The sequence below is a fragment of the Penicillium subrubescens genome (genome assembly GCF_028828155.1).
Source record: "Penicillium subrubescens strain IBT 31985 chromosome Unknown utg000004l_segment0_segment0, whole genome shotgun sequence".
Classification (NCBI taxonomy): domain Eukaryota; kingdom Fungi; phylum Ascomycota; class Eurotiomycetes; order Eurotiales; family Aspergillaceae; genus Penicillium; species Penicillium subrubescens.
This window is the reverse complement of record NW_026643154.1, coordinates 415,691-438,897: the sequence shown is the minus strand read 5'-3', so window position 1 is coordinate 438,897 and position 23,207 is coordinate 415,691. Positions and strand designations below refer to the sequence as shown.

Sequence of the window (23,207 nt, the reverse complement as noted above, 5' to 3'; positions counted from 1 at the left end):
TATAAAATATCACTCGATTTTATGCAGTCTTCTCTATACCAGGTGGTCATCTAGGTGTCTAGGTCTAATATGCAAATATCCTTGTCGCATCCAATCATAAATCTTCCACCTTCCAATCTCCCTCATCAAGTACTATACCTGAATCGAGGATTCCGATCACCGAGCTCTTGAATTTCCGCCTCAGACAAAGAGGCAATTTTCTCATCTTCAAGACCACGTGCGCGACGCTTGTTGATCACACGCAGACAGAACCACATCACGCCATACAACACACCAGCGAAGCCCACCAACGCCAGAGTAACCGCATTACCACGCACAAATCGCGGGCCCTCCGAGTTCTTATACAAGAACGGAGACATGACGCCGCTAATATTGCCGAACGTGAGCTGCAGACCTGTGGCAAAGGTGCGTTTGCCGTATCGGGGGAGGTTTGTAGGTAGCCATGCTAGTGGGAGGCCAACCGTGACGTAGAGACCCAGTGCGACGAGTAAGGCGCCGAAGTAGTGTACTCCCGATGAAGAATCTGAGATGAGAATTCCGTATCCGACGACGGAGATAGCACTGAAGAGACAGATGAAGAAGGCGCGGTGCTGAGTCCGATCGCTGAGCCATGCCACTCCGAGATAGACGATGGCACCGAGTCCGTAGCATGGGATGGTCAATGCCTGGACCTCGGGCGTGGACCATTTACCCATTCCTTTGATAATGGTGGGCAGGAACGTGCTATAGCCGTAGAGCATGGTGTCCACGCCAAACTGGCCAATGCAAAAGGCATAGATCTTCCAATCGAGCGCGCCCTCTTTGACATCCGCCCAGTGGAACTTTTGAGCGGACGCTGTTTGACCCACGTAGCGACTCCGTCGACGGACGACAAGTGCCCGCTCTTCTTCGTTTAGATAATATGCCGTGTCGGGGTCATCTGCCAGGAAGAACCAGGTCGCAACGCCCAAAATGACAGTGGGTATTCCTTCAAGAATCATAATCCAGCGCCAGCCCCGTAGCCCACTGATGCCATCCATAAAGCCAATACCGTAGGCGAGTAGACCGCCAAAGGCACCCGCAATGGCAGCACTGCTGAACAGATAGCCTGTTCGTAGGGCGATCTCTCGTTTACTGTAGAAGAGGGTGAGGTAGGTCATGAGTCCTGGGAAGAGGCCGGCCTCGACGACACCCAGAAGAATACGGCAGGCAAGGAGGCCGCCGTAGCTTTGGCAAATGCCCGTGAGGGTTGCGATGATACCCCACAGCACGGAGATGGCTGCAATGTATCGAGATGGTCTCAATTTCTTGATGACCAAGTTGGAAGGCACCTCAAAGAACTGGAGAACGTGGTTAGTAGCGGCAGTGCCAAGGAGGGAATTGGACATGAACGTACACAATAGGTGACAAACAGAATCGACACGGCGATTTGGTATTGATCTCCAACCAGACCTAAGTCTTCTTCCAGACCGTATAGCCTTGCATTTCCAATGTTCACTGTCAATGGTCAGTATCCCGCTAATACTCGGCTCATAATCGTTTAATGAGTCAGATCAAACATGGGCCGACGCACCTCTGTCCAGGAAAGAAAACAAATACAACAGCACCACAAATGGAAGGATATACAAGTCCATTCTCCGAATCAGATTGCGCTCCATCTTCTCCTCCTCAACCGTCGGCACCGAGCTGGCCTCATCTGCCAGCTCAGATTCGGCCTTACTGGGCCTCACTGGACTCAGGTCCGCCTTCGGTTCGGTGTGCCCCTCCATCTCTGGCGCGATGTGATGACTGCCCTTGAGCAGGTGTACCTATGCAAGCCGAGTAGATATTTCAGCTAAATGGCATATCGCTCGTCCGAGAGAGCTGCAATTGAATTGAAGATCCGAGTATATCGAAGGGAAAAAAGTTTGCCGGTGGCGGGCATGACCAAGGTTAAGGTTGCCAAGCGCCAAGGTAGCGGGATCGCCTGTCGGAGTGGGAGGATCCTTTCGGGCGATAAGACATGGGCCAACTTGAAAGATGAATGATGGGTCGTCTTAAACAGTTTGATATTCGACATTCTCGACCTATCACAACTTTGTAAGGTTCTTGTCGGTGAAGTATACGCTGGGTACGATGTCGCACAGGGGATGTTTCAATGCAATGATCGGCCAAATTATCGAATCCTCAGGGTCTGCACGGGGGTCTGCCTGCAGATTCTGGTTGCGACCGTATTTAAAGGTCAATTCTGTAAGCAAACGCGGAAAAAGAAATTTATCCAAGAATCAAATCTACTTCACCAATATAGATGAAAATACTATCCATGGAACGAGACAGGGTCTCTTAAATCCTACACTATGAGTTCCTCCCCACGCTTATGCAAGCCTCGCAAAGGCCGAGGTTCATCGAGCGACTCCACCTAACACGTACCCCATCCGGGGCATTGGGGCATTTCCCCAGCTTTGCGACCCTGACCAGTGACTTGTTATTCTATTATTTCTATCAAACTTTGCATAACACGAACCGAACATGTCTGACGAGAACTACGGAAGCTACCAGAGTGAAGTCTACGGCAAGGGTACCCTGATGGGTATCCTGCCCAGTGTCACGACGGATCCTCGGCTGTTGGAGGAACAGGCGCGGAAGGCGCTTGGAGAGCGCTCGTTTAATTACGTCGCCGGGGGTGCAGGTGAGAAGGCCACGATGGATAGTAACCGATTGGCTTTTCGGCAGTGGAAGTTGTACGTTTGAATACTTCTCTTTCGGGTGGGAGACATGGGCTAATTGATTTTTATAGAATTCCACGGATGCTGCGCAGTGTTAGTCTTATCTCATACTTATACTATGCCCCAGATTCATGATTCATGAGGCAACCCGCTGACCAGGCGAGACAAACTATTAGATGGACGGCCAGGACGTTTCCGTCGAGCTGTTTGGACAGAAATACGGTAGCCCGCTCATCATGGCCCCCGTCGGGGTTCAGGGTATCTTCCACGAAGACAAGGAAACAGGCCTGGCAGAGGTTTGCGAAGAAATCGGCATCCCTTATATAATGAGTACGGCTGCCACAAGCACTATTGAAGAAGTGGCTGCAGCAAGCGACGGTGGTAAGCGGTGGTATCAGCTATATTGGCCTCAAGATAACGATATCACCCTGTCTCTTCTGAACCGGGCCAAAGCAAACGGTTTTTCGGTGCTGGTCGTCACCCTTGACACTTGGTCATTGGCGTGGCGCCCGGCAGATCTGGATAATGGCTACGTGCCTTTCCTCAAGGGCGTTGGGTGCCAGGTCGGATTCAGCGACCCGGTTTTCCGGGAGAAATTCGAGAAAGAGGCTGGTTGCACCATTGAAGAGGACATTGTGGGTGCATCGCGTGCATGGCTCGGTCAGGTTGCTGCCAGTGGACCACATACTTGGGAAGAGTTGGCGTTTGTGCGGAAACACTGGGATGGTCCTATTGTCTTGAAGGGTATTCAACATGTAGAGGATGCGAAGATGGCACTGAAGTATGGGTGCAATGGCATTGTGGTCTCCAATCATGGCGGTACGTGACCTTTGCCCCTGGATGTAGCATTGTTCTCAGGGACAACCTTATTTACACAATCTCGTAGGTCGTCAGCTCGATGGTGCTATCGGGTCTCTGGATGTCCTTCCCGACATTGTCGATGCGGTCGGTGAGCAAATGACAGTGCTCTTCGACTCGGGAATCCGAACTGGCGTGGATATCATCAAAGCGCTTGCCCTGGGTGCCAAGGCCGTACTGGTCGGGCGACCGGTGATTTACGGCTTGGGCATCGACGGGCGCAATGGTGCAAAACAGGTGTTCAAGGGCCTGCTGGCAGATCTTTGGCAGAGCATGGGACTGGCAGGGATCCGAACGGTGGCCGAGTGCGACCGGACGGTGATTCGCAGGGTGCAGCATGCGGGCGATGTCAAGGCGATGATGTAGATTAACCACGCACGAGTGCCGAGGACTTGAATGTTTTTGTACATATTGTCAGTAGTGAATTATCCAATACTTGACCCTTAAGTAGATGAATAGATTCAATGTCACGAATAACTAAGTAAACAAGCTTTCAAGGACCCCCGACGTCATCCCAACCACGCGTTCGTTGGGAATCACATGTCAGGACTCAGGGCCAGGCACGAGAATCGCGAATCACGTTCGCTATCGAGGGGCAATTCACGGTCTAGATCGGGATATCCTTGGCTAGACAACGAACACTCTTTCATTCCCTTCCTAACCACAATCCTTTACTGTGTATACACCTCATGGCTCACTATGTTAGCAACGCCTATTAAACCTGCACGGGGTCCACCGGACGAGAATCAAACGCAGATTAGCTTGGAGACAAACGCGAGCCATGTACCCGCAACATCCGGTAGCACTCTGCTACCTCGACCAGTCGCATCACTCGTCTCGCTCCTAACTCAATCGACTTCACTATCGTTGCGAGTTGGGACCTTCTTTGGTGGGGTCGCCTTGGATGGAGCGCGGGCAACGACATTGACGGGTCTGGAACTGGGACGCGCCGTGATTGAAGGCATTTTGACAAGGGCTGGGAGAGATGTTGCGCTTCGCAGTGGCGATGAACATGGGAGGAGAGAGGCGGAGTCATTACTGGAGCGAAGTGTATGTGATTTCAGGATACTACGGGAAGATTTGATGCGCAACATACTAAAATCCTCTTTCCAGTTAGCAACTCTGCATACTACCGTGACCTCGGCGTCATTCTTTGCAGCGGCCTCGTTTCATTTCTCGGCTACGACGCTGGCTTCGGTTGCGAATTTCTCGCAGGCTTTGTTATCAACTCTCGATGCCATTCTAGGATCTACAGAGTCATCCAGGGCTATTGCGGCTATTATTACGCTTATCCGACGCGAGTTTCGATCTGTTGATGCCGGCACCAGCAGCGAGAATATTGGTGTGGGAGACCTCTTTCTTGGCTCTGTGGGATTTGCACTTCTGCAACGCTGGGGGAAGAAGAATACTGAACGTACTCTCCGCCAAAAGGGCGGTGATGAAGTGGTGTGGGATACCGTTATCTTGGACAGCGGTCTCAGAGCTGACGTTGTGGGCACCCATCAAGTACAATTTCCAGATGGAAATCAGGAAGAACTGGTCGAGCCTGAAGGTGCATCTTTCATAATGCCGGGTCATGGTGATGAGGCTTTTGATGCGGTTCATCGACGACCAAGCATTCCAGAAGCCTTTCCTCCATCTCGACTGTCGTTCCAATTGGATGGCCAACAACACGCATCGGACGAAGAAATCCGCTCTTATATAATGAGTCAATTGCCTCAGGGCTGCCATGCAACTATCAAATCAGAGGTTCTTACAGCACGCACAATAACGGTTGACATATTTGATGACGACATGGCGGAAATTGCTGCTCCTCCAGGTACAACGATGATCGAAGAGCGCTTCCATCACGATCATGAGTACAGCAATACTTCGGTGCCAGAATACCAGCGACTTCCAAAACATACCGTCGTGTTTCGAACCGCCTTCAACAAGTCGCAGAGCACCGAACTACGTCCTCATACGGGCTCGCGCGTTCCGAGTCCGACGGAGACGCAACGTCCAAGAGCTTTACCAGGAAGTTCGGTATCAAATGGACATGGCAGAACGCAGAATAGCCGGCCACATTCCCATCAAAACACTCCAGCTGAGACTACAATTTCTCGACAAGACGCTGTCAGTCCCGGATCTTCAAGTGATCAAAGCCAGAAATCTGGATTCGGGAAGGGGTCGTTTACAAAATTGGCGAAAAAAGTCAAGCCGAATGGACCGACTGAGAGTTCTGAGAGTAGCAAACGGGCTTCACTCAAGAAATCAGCGTTAAAGACTCCTGGCTCCCTGAGTGCTCCCCGCCAACCCCCTAGGCCAACGAAAGGCGCATCATCTGTCAGAGAAGCAACTGCTCGTGAGACCTCTGGCCAACCAGACCCCAAACGTCGACACACCGAGGCAGTTGACTTTCGACCCAACACCCCGGCTCCGAATAGAGGTTTGCGCAGGTCGCCGTATCCTCACTCTCCCCAATCCCCGCAATCGCCCAGGGCGCATACCCGACATGTTCCTCCTCGGAATATCCCTGACCGGAGTAGCTCTAGGGCAGGGTACTTTGTCATGCGTGAGAAGAGCCAGGAGTCGCTTTTGACTCACACGGATACCTTCTCGCGTCGCAATGCCGACTTACGCCCTGGCTCGCCCGTGGCTGCAAGAACTCATGTTCGCAGCAGTAGCTCCATGTCTTTGACAAGGTCGGAGACGGATGGGACTGTCCCCGTGAATGATCACCGACCCAGCTCGTCGGCGCTGCATAGACGGTCTCAATCATATACTCCTAGTATGTACTCGGTCGCTACGGCAGGCTCAGAAACCTCGCTTTTGTTGGCACATCGGCCCCGCAAAAGTGCATATGAGGATATGAGTACCATCCAAGCATTGAATCGCGATGGTGTAGTCCCGGGGATCTTCCCCGAGAGACACTTTGTGCAAAACATCCGTCGCTTCTGCCGGTTCTCGTCTGCCTCTTATGGTGCTAATGCACTCAAGGTCATGGGTGTGCCCAAGGGTACAAAGAGTCTTCCTGCGGCTGTGTTGGATGACCATGAACACAGCGCATTTTCAGACCATGCCGGGCTTCCACCATCGACTATCTTGCTCTCTTCTTTCGTTGACCCTGCAGGAGGTACGAATGCCGCTGGTGAGACGGAGACCGGATTCCCGCTCGTGCATTATCTCTCCATCGACCATGAATCGAAGGCGCTCGTTCTGACACTTCGTGGAACCTGGGGATTTGAGGATATCCTTACGGATATGACCTGTGACTACGATGATCTGGAATGGCAAGGCAAGAATTGGAAGGTGCACAAGGGGATGCACGCCTCGGCCAAGCGTCTACTTGAAGGTGGTGGTGGTCGAGTGATGATCACCTTGCGCGCAGCACTTGAAGAATTCCAAGACTACGGTGTCGTTCTCTGCGGTCATTCCCTAGGTGGTGGTGTTGCAGCCTTGCTAGCAACGATGATTGCCGAGCCCAGCAGTGCTCTCACGGGCACGTCCTTTGTGACAGCTTCCTATCAGCCACGTCCCCCGCCTCGCCTGATCGCCGTCGACAGCGAGACCAGCCAGAGCTCCTCGCCTTCTACAGCAGAAGCACCACCAGCCTACGATCTACCTCCCGGCCGCCCAATTCACGTCTACGCCTACGGACCGCCAGCAGTGATGTCCCCCTTCCTCCGCCTCGCCACCCGAGGCCTCATCACAACCATTGTCAACGGCTCAGACGTCGTCCCCAGCCTCTCCCTCGGCATCCTCCACGACATGCACACAGCCGCCTCCCTCTTCAAAAGCGACATCTCCGGCGCAAAATCGCACGTCCGCCAACGCCTCCACGAAAGCCTCCGCCAAAGCATCATCCACAAATTCTACGTCAACCAACCCCCCCACGTCCTGCACGCAGGCGACGGCGTCGGCGAAGACGCCTGGGCGTGGAAAACGCTCGGCCTATTACGAGACGAGATGCGTGCGCCCAAACTCATGCCGCCCGGCGAGGTCTTCGTCGTCGAGACGATGCGTGTTTTGCAGCGGGAGGCGTTTACGGCTGTGCCGGAGTTTGACGCAGATGGGTATCCAAGGCTTGGGAGGCCGGCGACGAGAGTGCAGATGCGGTTTGTGAGGGATGTGGATGCTTTCTTTGGGGAGTTGAGGTTTGCGTCGGGGATGTTGAGTGATCATAATCCGGCGAGGTATGAGACTAGTTTGGCGGCTTTGGCGAGGGGGATTCTTGATGAGTGAGGATGAGATTTGATGATTTATGAACGGGTTGGTTTGGATTGGTTATACACGGTTAGGGATTTAGATACGGATTTGGGTTTGGATATGGTTGGTTTTGGTTTGGTTTGAGGGATGAGATGAGGTATACGGGTTTCATCTACGTTCATTTCCGGATATCGGTCATTTTGCACATTTTCTTTTATCGCGCGGTATCTAGATTGGATCCAGACTTTACATAGATTGATTCCCCCAAATTCGAGTTCTTTCATTTGTCGAGTCTATTCGCAAGTTCTCCCCCCCCCCCCAACAATCTATTGAACGGGCGTTCCATGCCCACCTCGTGTCGACTCATTCAAAGATGATTCGCATAAAATCTTCCGTAATAACCCCTTAGGGGTGTTCATGCGCAACTCTAATTGTCTATGAGCTGATTACTCCGTAATTAGTAGGAACTCCGTCTCACAAGGATTAAGATTTGGGACAAGGCCATACAATTCTCCGGAAGATTTCCCGAGTATGAACATGATCATCCTCGAGGCAAATCTAAGACAAAAGCAAACTTAACCAGAAAATAGCTCAAGTCAACACTTCATACAAACACCTACACTTCTTATCTACTAAAATGGAGGATAGAATGAATCGTAGAAATAATACATTGTCTCATAATTGTAGTGTTTTTATCTTAAATCCCATCCATCCATCCTATCCATCTAGTATATCATCCGATCGGAACAAAGGGAATAGAGACAAAAGGAACAATATAAAAAAACCAAGATATCCAGGGTATCACGGTAACAAGCACCAGCCAGCAGGTTCCAAAGACCAGAATCAGAATCATAAAACGCCGAAGCCCTTCAGCCTTGGAAGGGACTCCTCCCAAATAGAATCACATAAAATCAACACCGGGTAACTATCTTCGCAACGCAATCGACTTAAGAAACCAACGCCTGGGGCGCAGGAACAGCCGGACGACCAGAGTGACAACCCCGCTCATGACGCTTCATATTACTGCGCACGGAGAAAGCCTTTCCACAGCCGGGATGTGTGCAGTGGAATGGTTTCTCGCCCGTGTGCGAGTGCGAGTGGATGCGCAGACTGGAGGGTCGGGAGAAAGCCTTGTGGCAGGTGCGGCAGATGTAGCGGTCGTGGTTTTGTTGGTACGGAGCCGCGCTGGAGGGCGGGAAGTAGTGGTGGTGTTGGTGTTGCCAGGCGGGAGTGACGGGGGAGATGAGTGCTGAGGGGGATTGTTGGGTTGCTGATTGCGGTTGTTGATGTGTTGATTGCGGGATGTTGGTGGTGTTGAGGGCGGGTGTGGTGGGTGCTGGGTTGAAGGTGGTTGTGCTGGGCGGGCGGGGGTAGTAGAGGGTGTTGTTGTTTGGGGGGTTGGTTTCCACGGGGGATGTGTAGGTTGAGCCTGTTGAGGAGGTGCTGGGTGCGGGAGAGGCGTAGGGTCCGTGGGAGTGCGAGTGCGAGTGCGAGTGGTGAGGAGCCGTGGAGCTGGTGGTGCTGGAGATGGAGGAGCGGTGCATGTGTGGGGAGGTGTGTTTGGGAGTGTTGAGTTCGACGGGTGAGTGGGAGATGCTGCTGTGGCCGGATCCTGAGCCTGGACGGAGTGGTGGGGTGGGAGGCATGCAGATGGTGTCGTAGCGAGCATCGCGCTGGTGAGCAGGTGGGCTGAGACGTTGACGCTCTGGGGGAATGTGAGCAATTGATCATATATAGGATGGTATATATAGTACTGGACCATAGTGCTATGGGTACAGTACTATGATCTAGTATAGATTAACTTACTAGCTGAGTGCTCTGCACCCTCGAGCAACGTAGAGATCGAAGGCAATGAACACTTGGGTTGATCCTCGACCGGGGGCGAAAGAGGCGCTTGTAGTGAGCGCTTGCCATAAGTCTCGGTATAGAGCTTGGGGGCCGGGGCGGCGCCGTGGAGAAGGCTTGCCAAATCCATGATGGTAGAGTGAGATGATTGAGAGGTTGGTAAGATGAGATTAGGTAGATATAGAATCGATACCTATGAACCACTCAAGGAGGGAAGAGAGGGGAGGGTGGAAAGTGTGGAGGATTTGATAGTAGAACAAGAGCGAAACCAAAGAGGAAGCGAAGTATGGGGAGACACGAGGGTTTATACAATTTAGTCCAGCAACCAGACTCTCAGGACGAGAGTTACCAACTTTCCCAGAGCCAAGGAACATTGGCCACAACCACCACCACAACCACATCCACATCCAGGTGGCCGGGTTTCGCGTGGATGATCGCCCGCGGGCGATGCCGATTGTGCCTCTTCTCTCCACTTTTTTGCCCTTTCCACCTATTCTCCCCTCCTCCTCCACCCCGTAATTTTACCAGTACACGATATACTAGAGCACGGAGCATTGACTATAGAGAGAATAATATGTGCATTCTATCATCATACAGTACATAGTACATCGGCTACTGCTGAGCTAGAGCAATAGACACATGGAGTGTATACCTCTGTATGGATGTATTTCCGGATTCAAAGCAAAGCAGCAATAGGTGAGACAGTCCGTTCCAAAGCTTAATTTAATTAACGATGAATTCTCTTTTATTATTATTTTCTATTCTACAGAATCTCAGTGACTCTCGAATGTAATTTTTTAATTTCCTTTTTTTTTATTTCATTTTATTTTGGTCTCGGAGATTAACCCTGCAAGTGGAGCCGCCATGACGATTTGCCCACGCGAACAGAAACCCACACCACTGTACGACAGCAAGCAAAGCAGGCAACCTGGTCGAGGTGCATCTTCACCTATCACCATCCTCCGATGAGTCTCTCTCACTTTTCCCCCCAAGTTCTAACAGGTTAACAGACTAACAGGCTAACGCAGTGTGGCTCGACGGGCGGGCCCCCCATGCACTAATCCCCCCCCTGGTCGACCTTTTGCCAAGAGAACATGGCCATGCAAAGACTAGACCGGAATAAGAAAGAACTGGAGAAAAGAACAGCCTACCAGACCTCCCAGGATTCACTACATTCACCACACTATTCCTGATCGGGGAGGCCGGAAAGTCCCCGTTCACCTCGGCTACGGTTAGTGCAGATCCTGCTTACCTGTCACATACTAGCCCCATAAACGGCCGATCGCACCGAACCTGATCGTACGTCGATCCTTCGCGGGTTTTGCTTTTTTGCTTTTTTGTCTTTTCTCTTTTCGCTTTTTTAGCGAGGGGTTTAATTTGATTTTTGTTCTTTTTCTTTCTTTTCGTATTGGTGCGTATTACGTGGTGTGCATCTGCCGATGCCCATCCTTATACTTCTCCTTGCTCCGTGCGAGAGAGAGTGTGTAGCTTTCTAAGCGGAGTCTTGAGAGAGGACAGTGTACTTGGAACTCTGCTATTCTGCTGTACCTAACTTGGTGGTAGATCTCATAATGCTTATTATAGAACTAACGTTTTTCTACTCATAGTTCCGTGATAACCCCCTATTCCTCCCCTTCATGGCTCCCCATTCATCCTCAAGAATCTGAACAAACATCATGAACTTCCCCAAAACCCGATAACCCCGGATTCTTCGCAAGAACTGTCGCGTGGCTAAACGGGGGGAAAACAGACACAGCAACCCATCCCAGACAAGCCAAAAGGGAAGGTCATTACTAGTAGGTCCGGGCACTAAACCCAAAACAACCATAACTCCGATGGGGCCAGAACATCCCCTGTCCAGAAGTCATTCCCGCTGCTTTAGCGCCCTCGATGTGCTGGCCAGCAGTTCCCTGGTTTCAGGAGATGGGACCGAGTGGATGGGTGGGTGATCATTGGTTCTTTTTGGGGACAAGGGGGTTTTGGAGATATCTGCCACCTACCTATGCAACCTTTCCATTGATTTTCATTAATTGCTACTACTTTATGATTCAGTTATGATATTAGTTTCATATATCCATAACTCCGTGACTACCACGTACTCACTTGAAGTAGAGTGTATACTGTCTAGTACTGTACTCGATATGACGGGGTGGCGGCTCCTAAGCGCTCGGGACTCCCATGTGGGCTCGCTTAGGAAAACCTTACTCTGCCTGGGCATGCATACTGCATAGACTTTATGGGAGGGTCTGAGAGTTTTGGAGCAGAGTTTCATCCGTACGAGGAAGCAAGTGATGCATGGATGGGATCAATGGAGAGTTGGGTTAAAAAACGCTGTACAGTAAACATGGACGCCATGCGCTGCAAAAGCAACCACCACCACCTTCCTGTGGTGGTGATGCACGGTCGGCGGGTCGAGCGATCCTCCTCTGATCATGATCAGCATCGTCATTTAAAGGAGAACCATAATTATAGAAATAGGAATAGCAATTGGGTTCTGTTGGTGGAGAAGAAGATAAACAAAGCTACGGTTGAGTAAGGAGTATCTCGTCGCATGGCATGTCAACGAGGAAGGTGCCAGAGATCCAGAACTTGAACAAGGTGTCGATCAGGATCATCTCTTCTTTCGAGAATCCTTTGTTTGCTCCTGAAGATCTCTCAGGGCCCTGAGAAGAGAGGCTTAGGTAGCTATGCCTCACATACAAATCCCGAGAGGCGACCGAGACCCGAGAGCGGGCTGGGCTAAACAGAAAGCATGGAGAATGGAGAACACAGCGAGACCCGCGGACCGCCGACCAGCTCTTTGCTCTTTACTTAGGAGGAGGAAATGATCGGAGTGATCGGCGTTCTGGAACGAAGGGGGGGAGCCGTTGCCTTTTCGACCACGGCAGTCAATCAGTGTCACAGACTCATGGAGCATCAGCACACTACTGTACTCCGTACATAAGTTACAGTACTGTAGTACAAGAGGGGCGAGTCGAAAGGGCTGCTCCGCTGCTGGGCTGTGGAACTCTTTGGGGCCGTGCACGATTCTGCACCCGCTAGCGATCGAGGATTGGCCGTTACGGGTGGAGTCTATGTTCCCGACCTCGTGGAAGCGAAGTCTCCACTGGGTTTAGCCGTTTTGGCCAGGATCGCCTGCTCCGTGCGTGTGGATTGGCTGTGTGGTAGATGATTCAGCAGGGATTCGTACTGTGAGATGTACTTGGGCATGTACGGTACGAGCTTTTCATCCGTAGATCGAGATAGAATGGTACCGTAGAATGATCTGTGGAAGGAGTTTCACAGGGGGCAAACCGGATGGAAGGAAAGGAGAAGACGGAATGACTCTCGTAGGATCACAGGTCCTAGTAACTACTGTTGGATGTCTGACTCGTGAGAATGAGCTGGTCAGCGGGAAAGCGTTTCATCCCTCGGAATGATGATGCTTCCACTTGAACACTACTGTAGCAAAGCGCGTGGAAAAGGGCTCGAGCGAGATGATCCACGCCTTAGGGCGATCCTCCTGATCCTCTTGGGTAGAGAACAGAAGAAAAATACTGTACAGAGTACATAATACGGAGTATATATCCTGCTGGATACGCTTTGGCTTCGGCAGATCACCTCGAATTGGAAGGACTCAGGAGAATGGGGAATACTTAATATATTAGACCCATAGGTCTTATGGAGAAAGAGTCATCAACACCATACGATGCTGGTGTCTAGTCCTTGGCTTGATCAGATGAATAAACAACAATAATGATTGATAAAATCACAGCGCCAGGTCCCAACACATCTCCACCTAAGTCACCCATCCGGCACTTCTCATCGGGATCGACACTACAGAGCCCGGCGATAGAATTCCGCCGGGCATGATTGGCGCCCCTTGCGGCTCGTCGGTCGGCTGGACTCGCTGGAGAGACTGTCCAATTTCCCATGGCAGACCTCCGCGGTGACATTCCCTCCTCCTCCCTATGGATGCAAATCCATCGGTCTGGGCCTGGTCGACAGTAGGTTTAGCTAAAAACTTTGCCGACTGGAGCAGTGCGTACCACCGGTTCGGACGGGGCTTTCATCGTCATCAGTAGTGATTTACTGGGTTGTGGAACGTGGAACGGAACGGGGATCATTGAGCAGGGAACATGGAACATGGAAAGCATCACCGAAGGCATAAAACTCGTATTAACACTGCTAGCTACTGAACCAAACGAAGCCCTCTAGGCTCTGGAGGATCAGGATCAGGATCAGCTTCATCTCAATCTACCGCATCCACTCTTTCATTTCCACCAGCTAAACTCTGTCGACGAGACATTCCTTTCTTGAGTGTCCCTCCAGCCACCCCGAAGTTAAAACGGCAAAACTGTGGCCCGGACCCGGCCGCTTGGGTCGTGGTATACGCCTGGACGGTGGAAGAGAAAGTAACAGAGGAATCGACGGGATAATCGACGGGAGGAGTAATGTATGGGAGAACATGACGGAAGAAGAAGTTACTGGTTATTGCCATCAGTCATCTCGCGCTCTGCCGTGGCCGTAATTAAGGAGTGTTCTAGCGTGATCGGCAGGGTTTTTTGACCCTAGCTCTTAGTCCGAGGCAAGACATTAGAGCTCATACTATGATACCACCATAGTTAGTTCAGTCAGTTACTTTGTAATTAAATCCATACAGATTGAAGTCTTCCCACTAAACCCTGCACTTGGCTATCGGCTATCACACGTAAAACGTGGCGTGGCCAGGCTATTACGCTTTGAGCTCTTCGCCCGGGTACCGCGGTGGTGATCGATCGGGGATCATCCGGGGGCGTCCAAGCGTGGCCCCATGGCCACGCGAGACAAGCCGCCCCCTTTTTGTCTTGCTGGATTGTGTGATCTAACTACTGTAGTACTGTAATTATATTTCTTTTTCTTTCTTTTCCTCTTTACAGACGTATGGTTGCTTTGTTTGCCTAGAGAATCGAATAGTTAAATAATAATTGGGATAATAATAGTCCATCACCTATCAACCATGTGCGCAGAACCGAGAAATCGTCACATATAGTGGGGCCAGCACAGGCCTCTCTACTCATACGAGGTGCATGATTCGAGCGTTTCTTATTATTACAGAGAGAGAATCAGGGTTGTCACCTATAATGATGGCAATTATTATCGTATTGCTTTTGGACTGCATCCGTTATTTGCCCTTTTTTCCCCTTCCCCCAGCCACGCGTGGTTGGCTTGACGAACACATGGCACTTGCATGATGCAGCCGCACACCGTAAGATCACGCCTGCATCTGACCTCTAAGAAGGGTACTTTGTTCTACTTTGTTCTGGGCACAGGCCAGCCTTGTCTGCGCCATATCACTTTGCATAAAAGCTGTTCTTTGTGAAGAATGCAGCACGGAAAATAGGTGGATAGAGTTCCCTGCTCTCTTCAGCTATTATGTAACTTGCAACCAACCTTAGAATGATGATGATGCTATGGTTGCGTCTGCCCCAGAGAGATCTGCGGTTCGGCTCCCGGGGGTTTGAGGCACCGATTAAGGAAGGTGAGAACAAGCCAGAACCCTCGCGCTGGGTCAGTTTGAGCTCAGTAATAGTCACACAGAATGTATTAGGGTTGGCAATTGTGGATGGGTGGGATGAGTGGGAATGGAACATCCCAGAATATCGGGAATAGGGGGGATCCGTAAGTATGCTGCACGGTCTACGGAGTCCTCCGTAGTGACGGTAGGTGGAAGCAAGTTGCAACAGAATACTGTAGAACGGAAGAGAGACGGAGCCGATGACCCGGGGAAGAGTCAAGGAGCCTAGCAAACGATCATTAGATTAATCGCTAGCCTCGGATCCTGATCTCTCCTTCAGGCTGAATTTCCTGTGCCGAGAGAACTCGACAAGAAATGGTCCAGCGATTTAGGGACCAGCTCCGAGACTCTCTGCCGTCTCCAGGTGGAGGACTTCAATCATTACGGGAACAGGGGGTTTTAAGCGGGCGTAACGGCGTGGACTATTCGTGGCTGGGCGCTATACCCTATAATTCGGTGGTGTCAAGCTAGAAGCTCGGAGCGAGGTCGATCATTGATGATGCACGGAGGTCTAACTCATAGCGCCCGGCATAAGCCTTTATCTCACGTGGAAAAAAGGTCACTAACTAACTCTGGAGTATAGTACGAAAATAAGTACATGTACATACAGTAGTACATAGTTATTCACCCCCTGACGTGTCTCCTGACTGTCACTGTGTCATTGTCACTACTCCCTCGCCTAAACCTCCTTCCAAATCCGGCGGATCACCCCGGTGGATCGCCGGATCGCTGGGATCGCTAGATCACCACTCGACCTTCCAACCGCTGGCCATAGCTCCTTTCGGGCAGTCGGTCCGATGTGCGATCTCGCCAAGTACAGTAGTCGGGGGTGCGACATATACGGAGAAGCGACGGACCACAGTAGCTCTTAACTGTGGAGTAGGGGCAGAGAGATATCGGTGTAATCTGATTGATTACTCCGTGCAATTTGCAGCCTGGTTTCGGCTCCGAGATGAGATCCTGTAGCCGAAGGGTACATAGGTACTCCGTACATATCTGTACTCGGCAAGGGAAAAAAGTATGCGATCATTGAGGATCAAGGGACCACAATCAACCCCTAATTCTATTGTATCATGCACAGGTGAATAAAACTTGCAAATTTTGATTCTGCAGGCACGTAGATCTCGTACCCAAAAAGCAAACGCTTGAGCTCATACCAGATCTCCGACTCAAAATTAGAACCTCGCACTCAATAGTCTAATTCATCATACTGTGGTATCCATACTTTATGACCAACCAAGTAACCAACTTGCCGGAACGAAAGGGAAAAATGGAAATAGTCAACCAAGTCAACTGTTAAGCTCTGCAGCACAATAACCATAATCCATAATCATCACCCAACAACTCAAACCATAAACCCAAAACTGAAACTCAAAATCTCACTGCCCCCAAAATCCAGAACCTCACCCTCGGACCGAATATCCCCAGAGCAGCTAGCCGCAGAACCTTAGCATGTAACACACACACCAAGCCCAGGTCAGCAACCACCACAAAGGATCGACAGATGATCATACACAACGATCTTGTCGGGACCCGGGGGTGTTAGTTAGCCAGGGCCACCCGCCTAGTCTGGAACTCTTTTTTTATTATTTCCCTTCTTTTTTCGTATGTGTCAGCCAAGGGTGAAACACGACCTGTTCGTTCCAGCTGCGACCGAGTGTTGATCTCTATCACGCCGTCTCTCTTTCGTCCGAGCCCCCCTTTCGAGCGCTGGACACTCTGCCGGGATCTTAGCGAGTACGCTAAACTGGAGATGGTATAAACCCCGCGATCGTCCGTGGGGCTGCATCTCGTTAAGGTGTTTTCTTTTTCTTTTCCTTTTTTTGGCTTTTTTGTGTGTTTTGTTTTGGGAGATTGGTCCTTGACACCTCCAGCCTTGGGGACTTGGGTTCATTTAGTGGTTGTGCTGGTGGCTGGTGGCTGGGCTGGGGATGTGATTAGAGGAGATCTTCTTTCTTCTTCTTGCAGGGGATCTCGACATGGGGCTTAAGATTGCAGTGGAGTGAGTGTGATAGGCGATGGCTACTGTTCTGCGCTTTCATGGTTAGAGACCTCACTATGAAGACATACTGAGTGCATAGTCAATGTGCTCTGTATGTACTTCGTTCTCTTTTCCTATAGTGGCACTGAGGATTCTTGCGATTTCAATAACTGTGGAGCTATATCTCGCGTCTATCCTTAGCTAAGTACATCTGAAGTCATAGAACCAAGTCCGTGTCTGTATCATTGGTCCTCAAAATCGAGCATATTCGCCATATGTAACTCAAGCACATACTATCATATAACCTGCATGCTGTACGTATCTATTTCGGACATAATAATTCCACATGGTTTAGGACTTATCGTGATGATATTATGAGGTCTGACATCGTATGCGTTTCCATGTGGAGGCCTAACTTTTGGGGCTTTAAATTTGGGTCCTGCCTAAATGGGGCGGTTCGCTCTTTTGACTGTTTTCGATCTCCCCTTGACCACTTGGTAAGCATTAATAATCCAGCTAATGTAGCCTCGCAACCTAGTCTTACTATTCTCCTTTTATGGAATAGTGCTATCGACTAGGTCTTTCTACTGAGGTTCCATCACCCACCACCATGAACGGCGGCCCTTTGCTATAAAGTACAAGGCGCTAGTTAGTAGGAGTATTTAGTGGGTTCTCAGAGCTATGCGTTAACTACATCCTCAATACTACAGTATGTACGGAGTACTTACTACTGTATATGTGCTCAATCCATGCTATATACATGTGATTTGGTAGTATCGTTCCGGATTTTCCACTGCTATACACCCTCCTCTATCCCTGATAAACCATTACACTTCCCGATCCCAGTCTCTCTTGCCAGGCCCTCGGGACTGGGCCATCCACCCAGCAGCGTCGGGGGATGGATCAGACCAGTCGGAGATGCGATAGGATCCTAGGATCCTTTGGCTTAACTTTCAGGCATCGTCGTCTTCGTGTTGGCCGTTCAGTATAGAATATACTCCTTGTCTGCCCTCCCTCCATCCAAGGCTCGCCTACTTACCGAACAACCCCAGGACTAGGGCGATCGTTTCAGACCCTGACATGGTGATTTGGTCGGGTGGAGGGAAGCGAATCGCGGCCTTGCCACACAATTAATCTACTTCAAGACGCTGATAGGATCATAGGAGGGGGTAACCTGGTTCGGCTCATCCTGAAGTACAAAATAATGGGTGGATGGCTGTGTTGCTCCGCGGTGGTGGCACTAATGGTAGATCCTGTGATGATCGACCGTAGATTGCGTTGCTACTGCATCTGGCGAGGTTACGCCGGCAATTGATTCTTCCCAGCGAACGAGAATCGTCTCTCTTGCAGGGATTGATGTGAGTTTGCCTTGATTGTCTGATGGATGATTCGGTATTTCGTAGAGGAGGGGTGGACAAAACCTTCTGTTCGCGCGAGATGTGCTGGCCCCTCGTAGTGGGTTGATTGGCCTTGTTCTTGTTGGTTCCTGCTATGTTGGCCTTCATCTCGTGCTGCAGGAGATCATCCTACGGTTGCATTCTCTTCATGTATGGGCATGGCTGGGGTCTTGGTTGGATTTCATGATTTGGTCAGTGCAGGGGGTTTTCGAGAATATCTCGAAGATCTGATGTATAATCATATCTACATGCTGAATGTTGATCAGTATACATCATACTACCCAGGCAATCAAACATCAAGAACCTAGTTATTCCAACCAGGGCCTTGGTTGTACGTTTGTCATGCACAAGCGCTTCTAACTCCATGCGCAGTCAGTCCGAAGTACAATTCGAGGCGGCTGCTGACCTCCCGAATTTCCCCTTACAGCCCTCGTCCAAAAGAAAAACAACGAAGTACTGTAAGGTGGCAGGTTCGCTTAGAGAGGATTGTCATCTGGTCTCGTCCAGATCTGAATCTCCCAATTTCCAGCTTACGGACGAGATTCCGTGCGACACGTCGTGCGACGCTGGGATCGGAACACGATCCCAAAATGGGGGCTGGGAGCTGTTGTGGCACGTCGGGTGTCTGCTTTGTTGGTGTCTGATCTGACTGGGGTTGTTGACGGGGAAATGATGTATTTCTCCGGCCACGTTATTGGAGATTGGCACCGTTGCGGATGGGCGCATTAACCTCCGGCTGTGATGGAGCTAGAAGGGGGGTATCTTAGTTCTTGGTCTATACTGATTATGGTAGGAGTTAACCGTTGATGAAGTAGACCTCATGAACTAGTTAGTAGTTGTGACATCTATTACTACATAGATAACAATACACTTTACTAGGTGCTTGGACATTGCTATCACTCTAGTAGTTCTCAGTATTATCATTACCGTCAACACGATTGTCGAGTGATATACTTGCCCACCGTCCGTCCAGCGGCCAGTGCTTTTATTTGCCTTCTATCTTTAGATCGGACTTATGTAGGTACTTACCATGAGATGGGTGCAGCTCAGAGATCATAATTTCGTGTTGCAAGCGCCCTGCTTTTCCAACGTTCTGCACATCGCATCACAGGGTTAATGTGGTCAACCACTCACAAGTCTAGCGTGATACATCTCCACCCATATACACACCGTTTAGTGGGTGTAAGGACCACAATCCTGGGGACAGGAAGCTGATGCTCCAGGGATGCGGATACAAGCAAGCCACTAGCAAGAGGCGCACTTTTTACTTACAGAGAAAGTGCAATGATGGCTCCAGGGGAGTGAGGGGGCAAGGCTAGCCAGGATGCTGACCGTTGGAACTTGGAACAAGTGGAACGGCGCCACGGAGATCCGTCCGCGCTTTCTTGTAGACTCGGAACTGGGCTGGGGATGGTTATCTGCAGCTAGCTTTTCGAGGCTGCATGGTCTTGGGTCATGGAAATCCCGAGGCTATTGTGGATGAGGAGGTTGGGTAAGTTGGAGAATGCGTCATGTTTCGTGGGGGTATATTTTGTGGACTGGCGAACGCAGGCCATGCGACTGTTCTAGAGAGTACACCCTGTAGGATGATGACTCCGGTGGTCGGGTACCAACCAGAGAAGAGCGGTGAACAAAGTAAAATAAACTGACCTCGTAAACATCCACATCAGAGAAGGTTGTGTCGCACTGCAGAGTTGACTTTGCAGCTAGAGAAGGGGGGCCGAGGGGCAGCACCTCCTCAAGCTCAAGGTGGCGTCAAAGCGTACTATACTTCTGCATGGCATATTGGAGCCCGTTCCTCAACTCCTCGAGTCAGTTCTCGAGTTCAATTCCACAGATGACCTGATGGATGGTTTCACCTCGCCAAACAAAGCAGCGTGGGACACCCCAAGTAAGATCTGGTCAATGCGCCGGTGTGGTGGATGCGGTGGGATGATGGATCCGCCCTGGATGCAACGTGTGAGGGCCTAGCTACAGTTGCTTGGGATCACTCATCTTGAGTGGAAAGCGAGATGATGGTGAAGTTTCCGAGGGGAAATAATGTCATTCTGGCGATTTGACTGGTTGTGCTGTGGATTATTTCTGACGGGATCGTAGATTCTCGGACCAATCGTCCCAGCCATCTCCACCGCAGATGAGGCGCAGTGTCGATCGCTCAAGGTATGTGCAGAGTCAGTCCTGTAGGAGCTCTGCGATAATAGCAATGTTGGAAAGCGTCCGTCCATGAACAGCATTTCAGGTCCATGCCCAAAGCGCAGAGAGAATTAACGCCCCCTCATCTCTCTCTGTAGGCGTCAGCACGACTCCATTCGAGACAAAAACTAGACTTTGCGGATGCTGACCGAAGAGGGGGAGGCAAATGCTGTGATGCCACGAAGGGCGCTTCTGAGTTCTCAAAGGGATCCAGCCGGTTTAGAGTTGGCCGTAGAGAGAGGGGGATGCCCAACGTCGCCCAACGATTGGCATGCAAAACCTCCGAGACTGGGGCCTGTGATCGGCGGCGGAAACGCCCGGTGGTCGATCTGCATGACACGAGTCCATACTGGTACAGTCCTGGTCCGGAGTAGCGTACTGTAAGTCGCGACTAGCACGAGGATCGCCTACCTTAGCCGATGTTCCTCGTAATGGCTGCCTGCCTTAAATTAATATATGCCGGTGATGGTTGTCCAGACTTTAGAGTAGTCCAGCTGTACGTCCAAGCGAAGTTGCAAGTGGTAAGAGGCGGAGTCGTGAGTATCAGCACGAGCATGAGCCCACGAGGGTCAGCCTCCTCCGTAAGAATGATCAAGTCAAGACATAATGTCAGAGTCACGTCTGCCAGATCTTGACTACTTTCGTCAATTCGTTCGAATTCCAGCCCAAATAAGTAAGTCTACATTATCAGGACGAGGCTAACAAGATTCGCCTCCAGACATCGGCATTTACATGATTGGCTTTGATTGAGACTTTCAAGGATTAGCGGCAAAGATATGATCATGAATCATGTACATGGATGAAAATCATGGCAATCATTTCCGTACACTATGCGGAGCAAACTTGTTTTTGTGGCAAGGACTTCATTACCACTTCAGGTAGGTAGATAGAAGATAGACCTGAGAATGGAAGCTTGTAGTCCTAGCCTTACGGAACGCGGATTCCTTCTACACTGAAGGACCAGTATCGGCAGTCAACTCAATATACAACCTGAAATACTAATATTCCTCTATCTATACGGAAATCTAAGTAGTATACAGAAAACCCAGTGTTTTTTTGACACCTAAAAAAGGTCAAACATGATCGCCAATGTAACGCCTCACCTGATGATGCAGCCTCGTCACACTGCAAAGCTCGCAGATGGCTCCCAAACTCGGTCGTTAACAAGCATGTTTCCTGTATGTACTCTGGACGCAGGCCTACGTACCGAAGCTAGCGAGCTGCTGGCTCAGGCTGTGTTGGTTCCACATCCTCCCCAGGATTCTGGCTTGGATATTGCCTACCTTGCCAGGAAACTCTCCTCTTCTCCCTTCTAATCTCCGATCATGATGATGGTTGGCTCCTCTCCTGCAAAGTGTATGTATGCACATACAGCAGGGCCTCTCCCACCTACCGAAGCGACGGGGCCTGGGTCAACTTTCAAGGGCCGAGGGGGTCAAGTGGAGAATAGTGAACAGGGACAGGGTAAGCACAGACACGGGGTGGCCGACATTGCATGGAGCCAGAAAGGAAGAAGAAGTTGGTCCGGAGGCTCGCGGTGGGTTCACGAGTTCACGATCCACTAGAAACGGGAGAATTTTCCTTGGGTATTATCGACACCCAGGATTTATGTACAATGCTCCATACAGTAGGTATTCTTGCTCGGTCGGGCAGGTCCCGATGATCTAGTTTGCTTCCTCTCTCGTACATTCATCCAACCATGCCCCCGCCCGCCATCAGGTCTGATTATTGGGGTCCCCATTCCAGACTATCCTGGACTCTCCCTAGTTCCCCATAAAATGTCCATTATCAAGCGATCCCATGCAGCCAGTTGATCGCGGCACATTGATCAATGGAGCCATGACGGTGGAGGCGATGTCCGCTATGCCTACTCGGTTTAGTAGCTCCGATCACACCGTTGGTGATCATCGCGTCCCTGGGATGGGGATACTATCGGTTTGGGGCGTCAATAAAATGTGATATTTATATCTAACGCCAGATATTGTTGCCATTGAGTCAATTCCTACTGACTATCTTCTTTCTAGACATGAGTACTCCGTAGTGAAAGTAGTAAAGTCCTGCAACCTTCGGCATATTGTTCGTTTTTGGCTCGCGACCGGCTAAAATTGAATGGGGTCACCCTGTCTTGGCAGGGATGAAAGAGAGCTTCATTTATGTAGGGCCCATGAACGCGATATACAGCATTCTTTGTGCGTGCCTCGGCTGAGCTTTATGGATTCAGTAATTCAAAATAGTTCGAATCCAATTAACAATTGGCGACACAGCGCTGGAATGAGAGGCATGAAAGGAGGGAAAAACTACCATTAAGTTTCCAGATTGGAAAGTTGTTCTAAAATATACAATGCTTCAATATATCCATATGGGTATGGTAGCACACACTTATCTACTACCACCCACCCTTGGGCATACCAGAGGTAACGAAGGAATACTAGGTGACAGTCAACCTTACCTATCGAGATGGATGCACTTAATAGAAACGGAATTGATTACTTATCCAGAGGTTAGAGAGTAGCTAACCTATCTAT

The 23,207-nt window shown here is 50.4% G+C and overlaps 5 protein-coding genes across 5 annotated transcripts; 3 read left to right on the top strand and 2 right to left on the bottom strand.

The window, feature by feature from the left end:
• Window positions 1-125: 125 nt before the first annotated feature.
• On the bottom strand, window positions 126-1,748 carry N7473_005244 (putative MFS transporter; the record flags this gene model as incomplete). Its single annotated transcript, XM_057151184.1, has 3 exons — window positions 126-1,319; window positions 1,376-1,476; window positions 1,553-1,748. 3 exons carry the CDS (start codon window positions 1,746-1,748, stop codon window positions 126-128), a joined length of 1,491 nt encoding a protein of 496 aa, XP_057008989.1.
• Window positions 1,749-2,487: 739 nt separating this feature from the next.
• On the top strand, window positions 2,488-3,908 carry N7473_005243 (lactate 2-monooxygenase; the record flags this gene model as incomplete). The annotated part of the gene is made up of 4 exons (XM_057151183.1): window positions 2,488-2,699; window positions 2,756-2,777; window positions 2,861-3,503; window positions 3,571-3,908. The coding sequence occupies 4 exons, from the start codon at window positions 2,488-2,490 to the stop codon at window positions 3,906-3,908; spliced, it is 1,215 nt and encodes a 404-aa protein (XP_057008988.1).
• A 333-nt stretch (window positions 3,909-4,241) lies between these two features.
• Window positions 4,242-7,766, top strand: N7473_005242 (lipase family protein; the record flags this gene model as incomplete). The annotated part of the gene is made up of 2 exons (XM_057151182.1): window positions 4,242-4,592; window positions 4,656-7,766. 2 exons carry the CDS (start codon window positions 4,242-4,244, stop codon window positions 7,764-7,766), a joined length of 3,462 nt encoding a protein of 1,153 aa, XP_057008987.1.
• A 911-nt stretch (window positions 7,767-8,677) lies between these two features.
• N7473_005241 (C2H2 finger domain transcription factor mtfA) lies at window positions 8,678-9,837 on the bottom strand (the record flags this gene model as incomplete). The annotated part of the gene is made up of 2 exons (XM_057151181.1): window positions 9,537-9,837; window positions 8,678-9,435 (listed from the first exon to the last, which is right to left on the bottom strand). Exons 1-2 carry the CDS (start codon window positions 9,703-9,705, stop codon window positions 8,678-8,680), a joined length of 927 nt encoding a protein of 308 aa, XP_057008986.1. The 5' UTR covers window positions 9,706-9,837.
• An 11,924-nt stretch (window positions 9,838-21,761) lies between these two features.
• On the top strand, window positions 21,762-21,998 carry N7473_005240 (uncharacterized protein; the record flags this gene model as incomplete). The annotated part of the gene is made up of 1 exon (XM_057151180.1): window positions 21,762-21,998. One exon carries the CDS (start codon window positions 21,762-21,764, stop codon window positions 21,996-21,998), a length of 237 nt encoding a protein of 78 aa, XP_057008985.1.
• Between the last annotated feature and the right edge of the window lie 1,209 nt (window positions 21,999-23,207).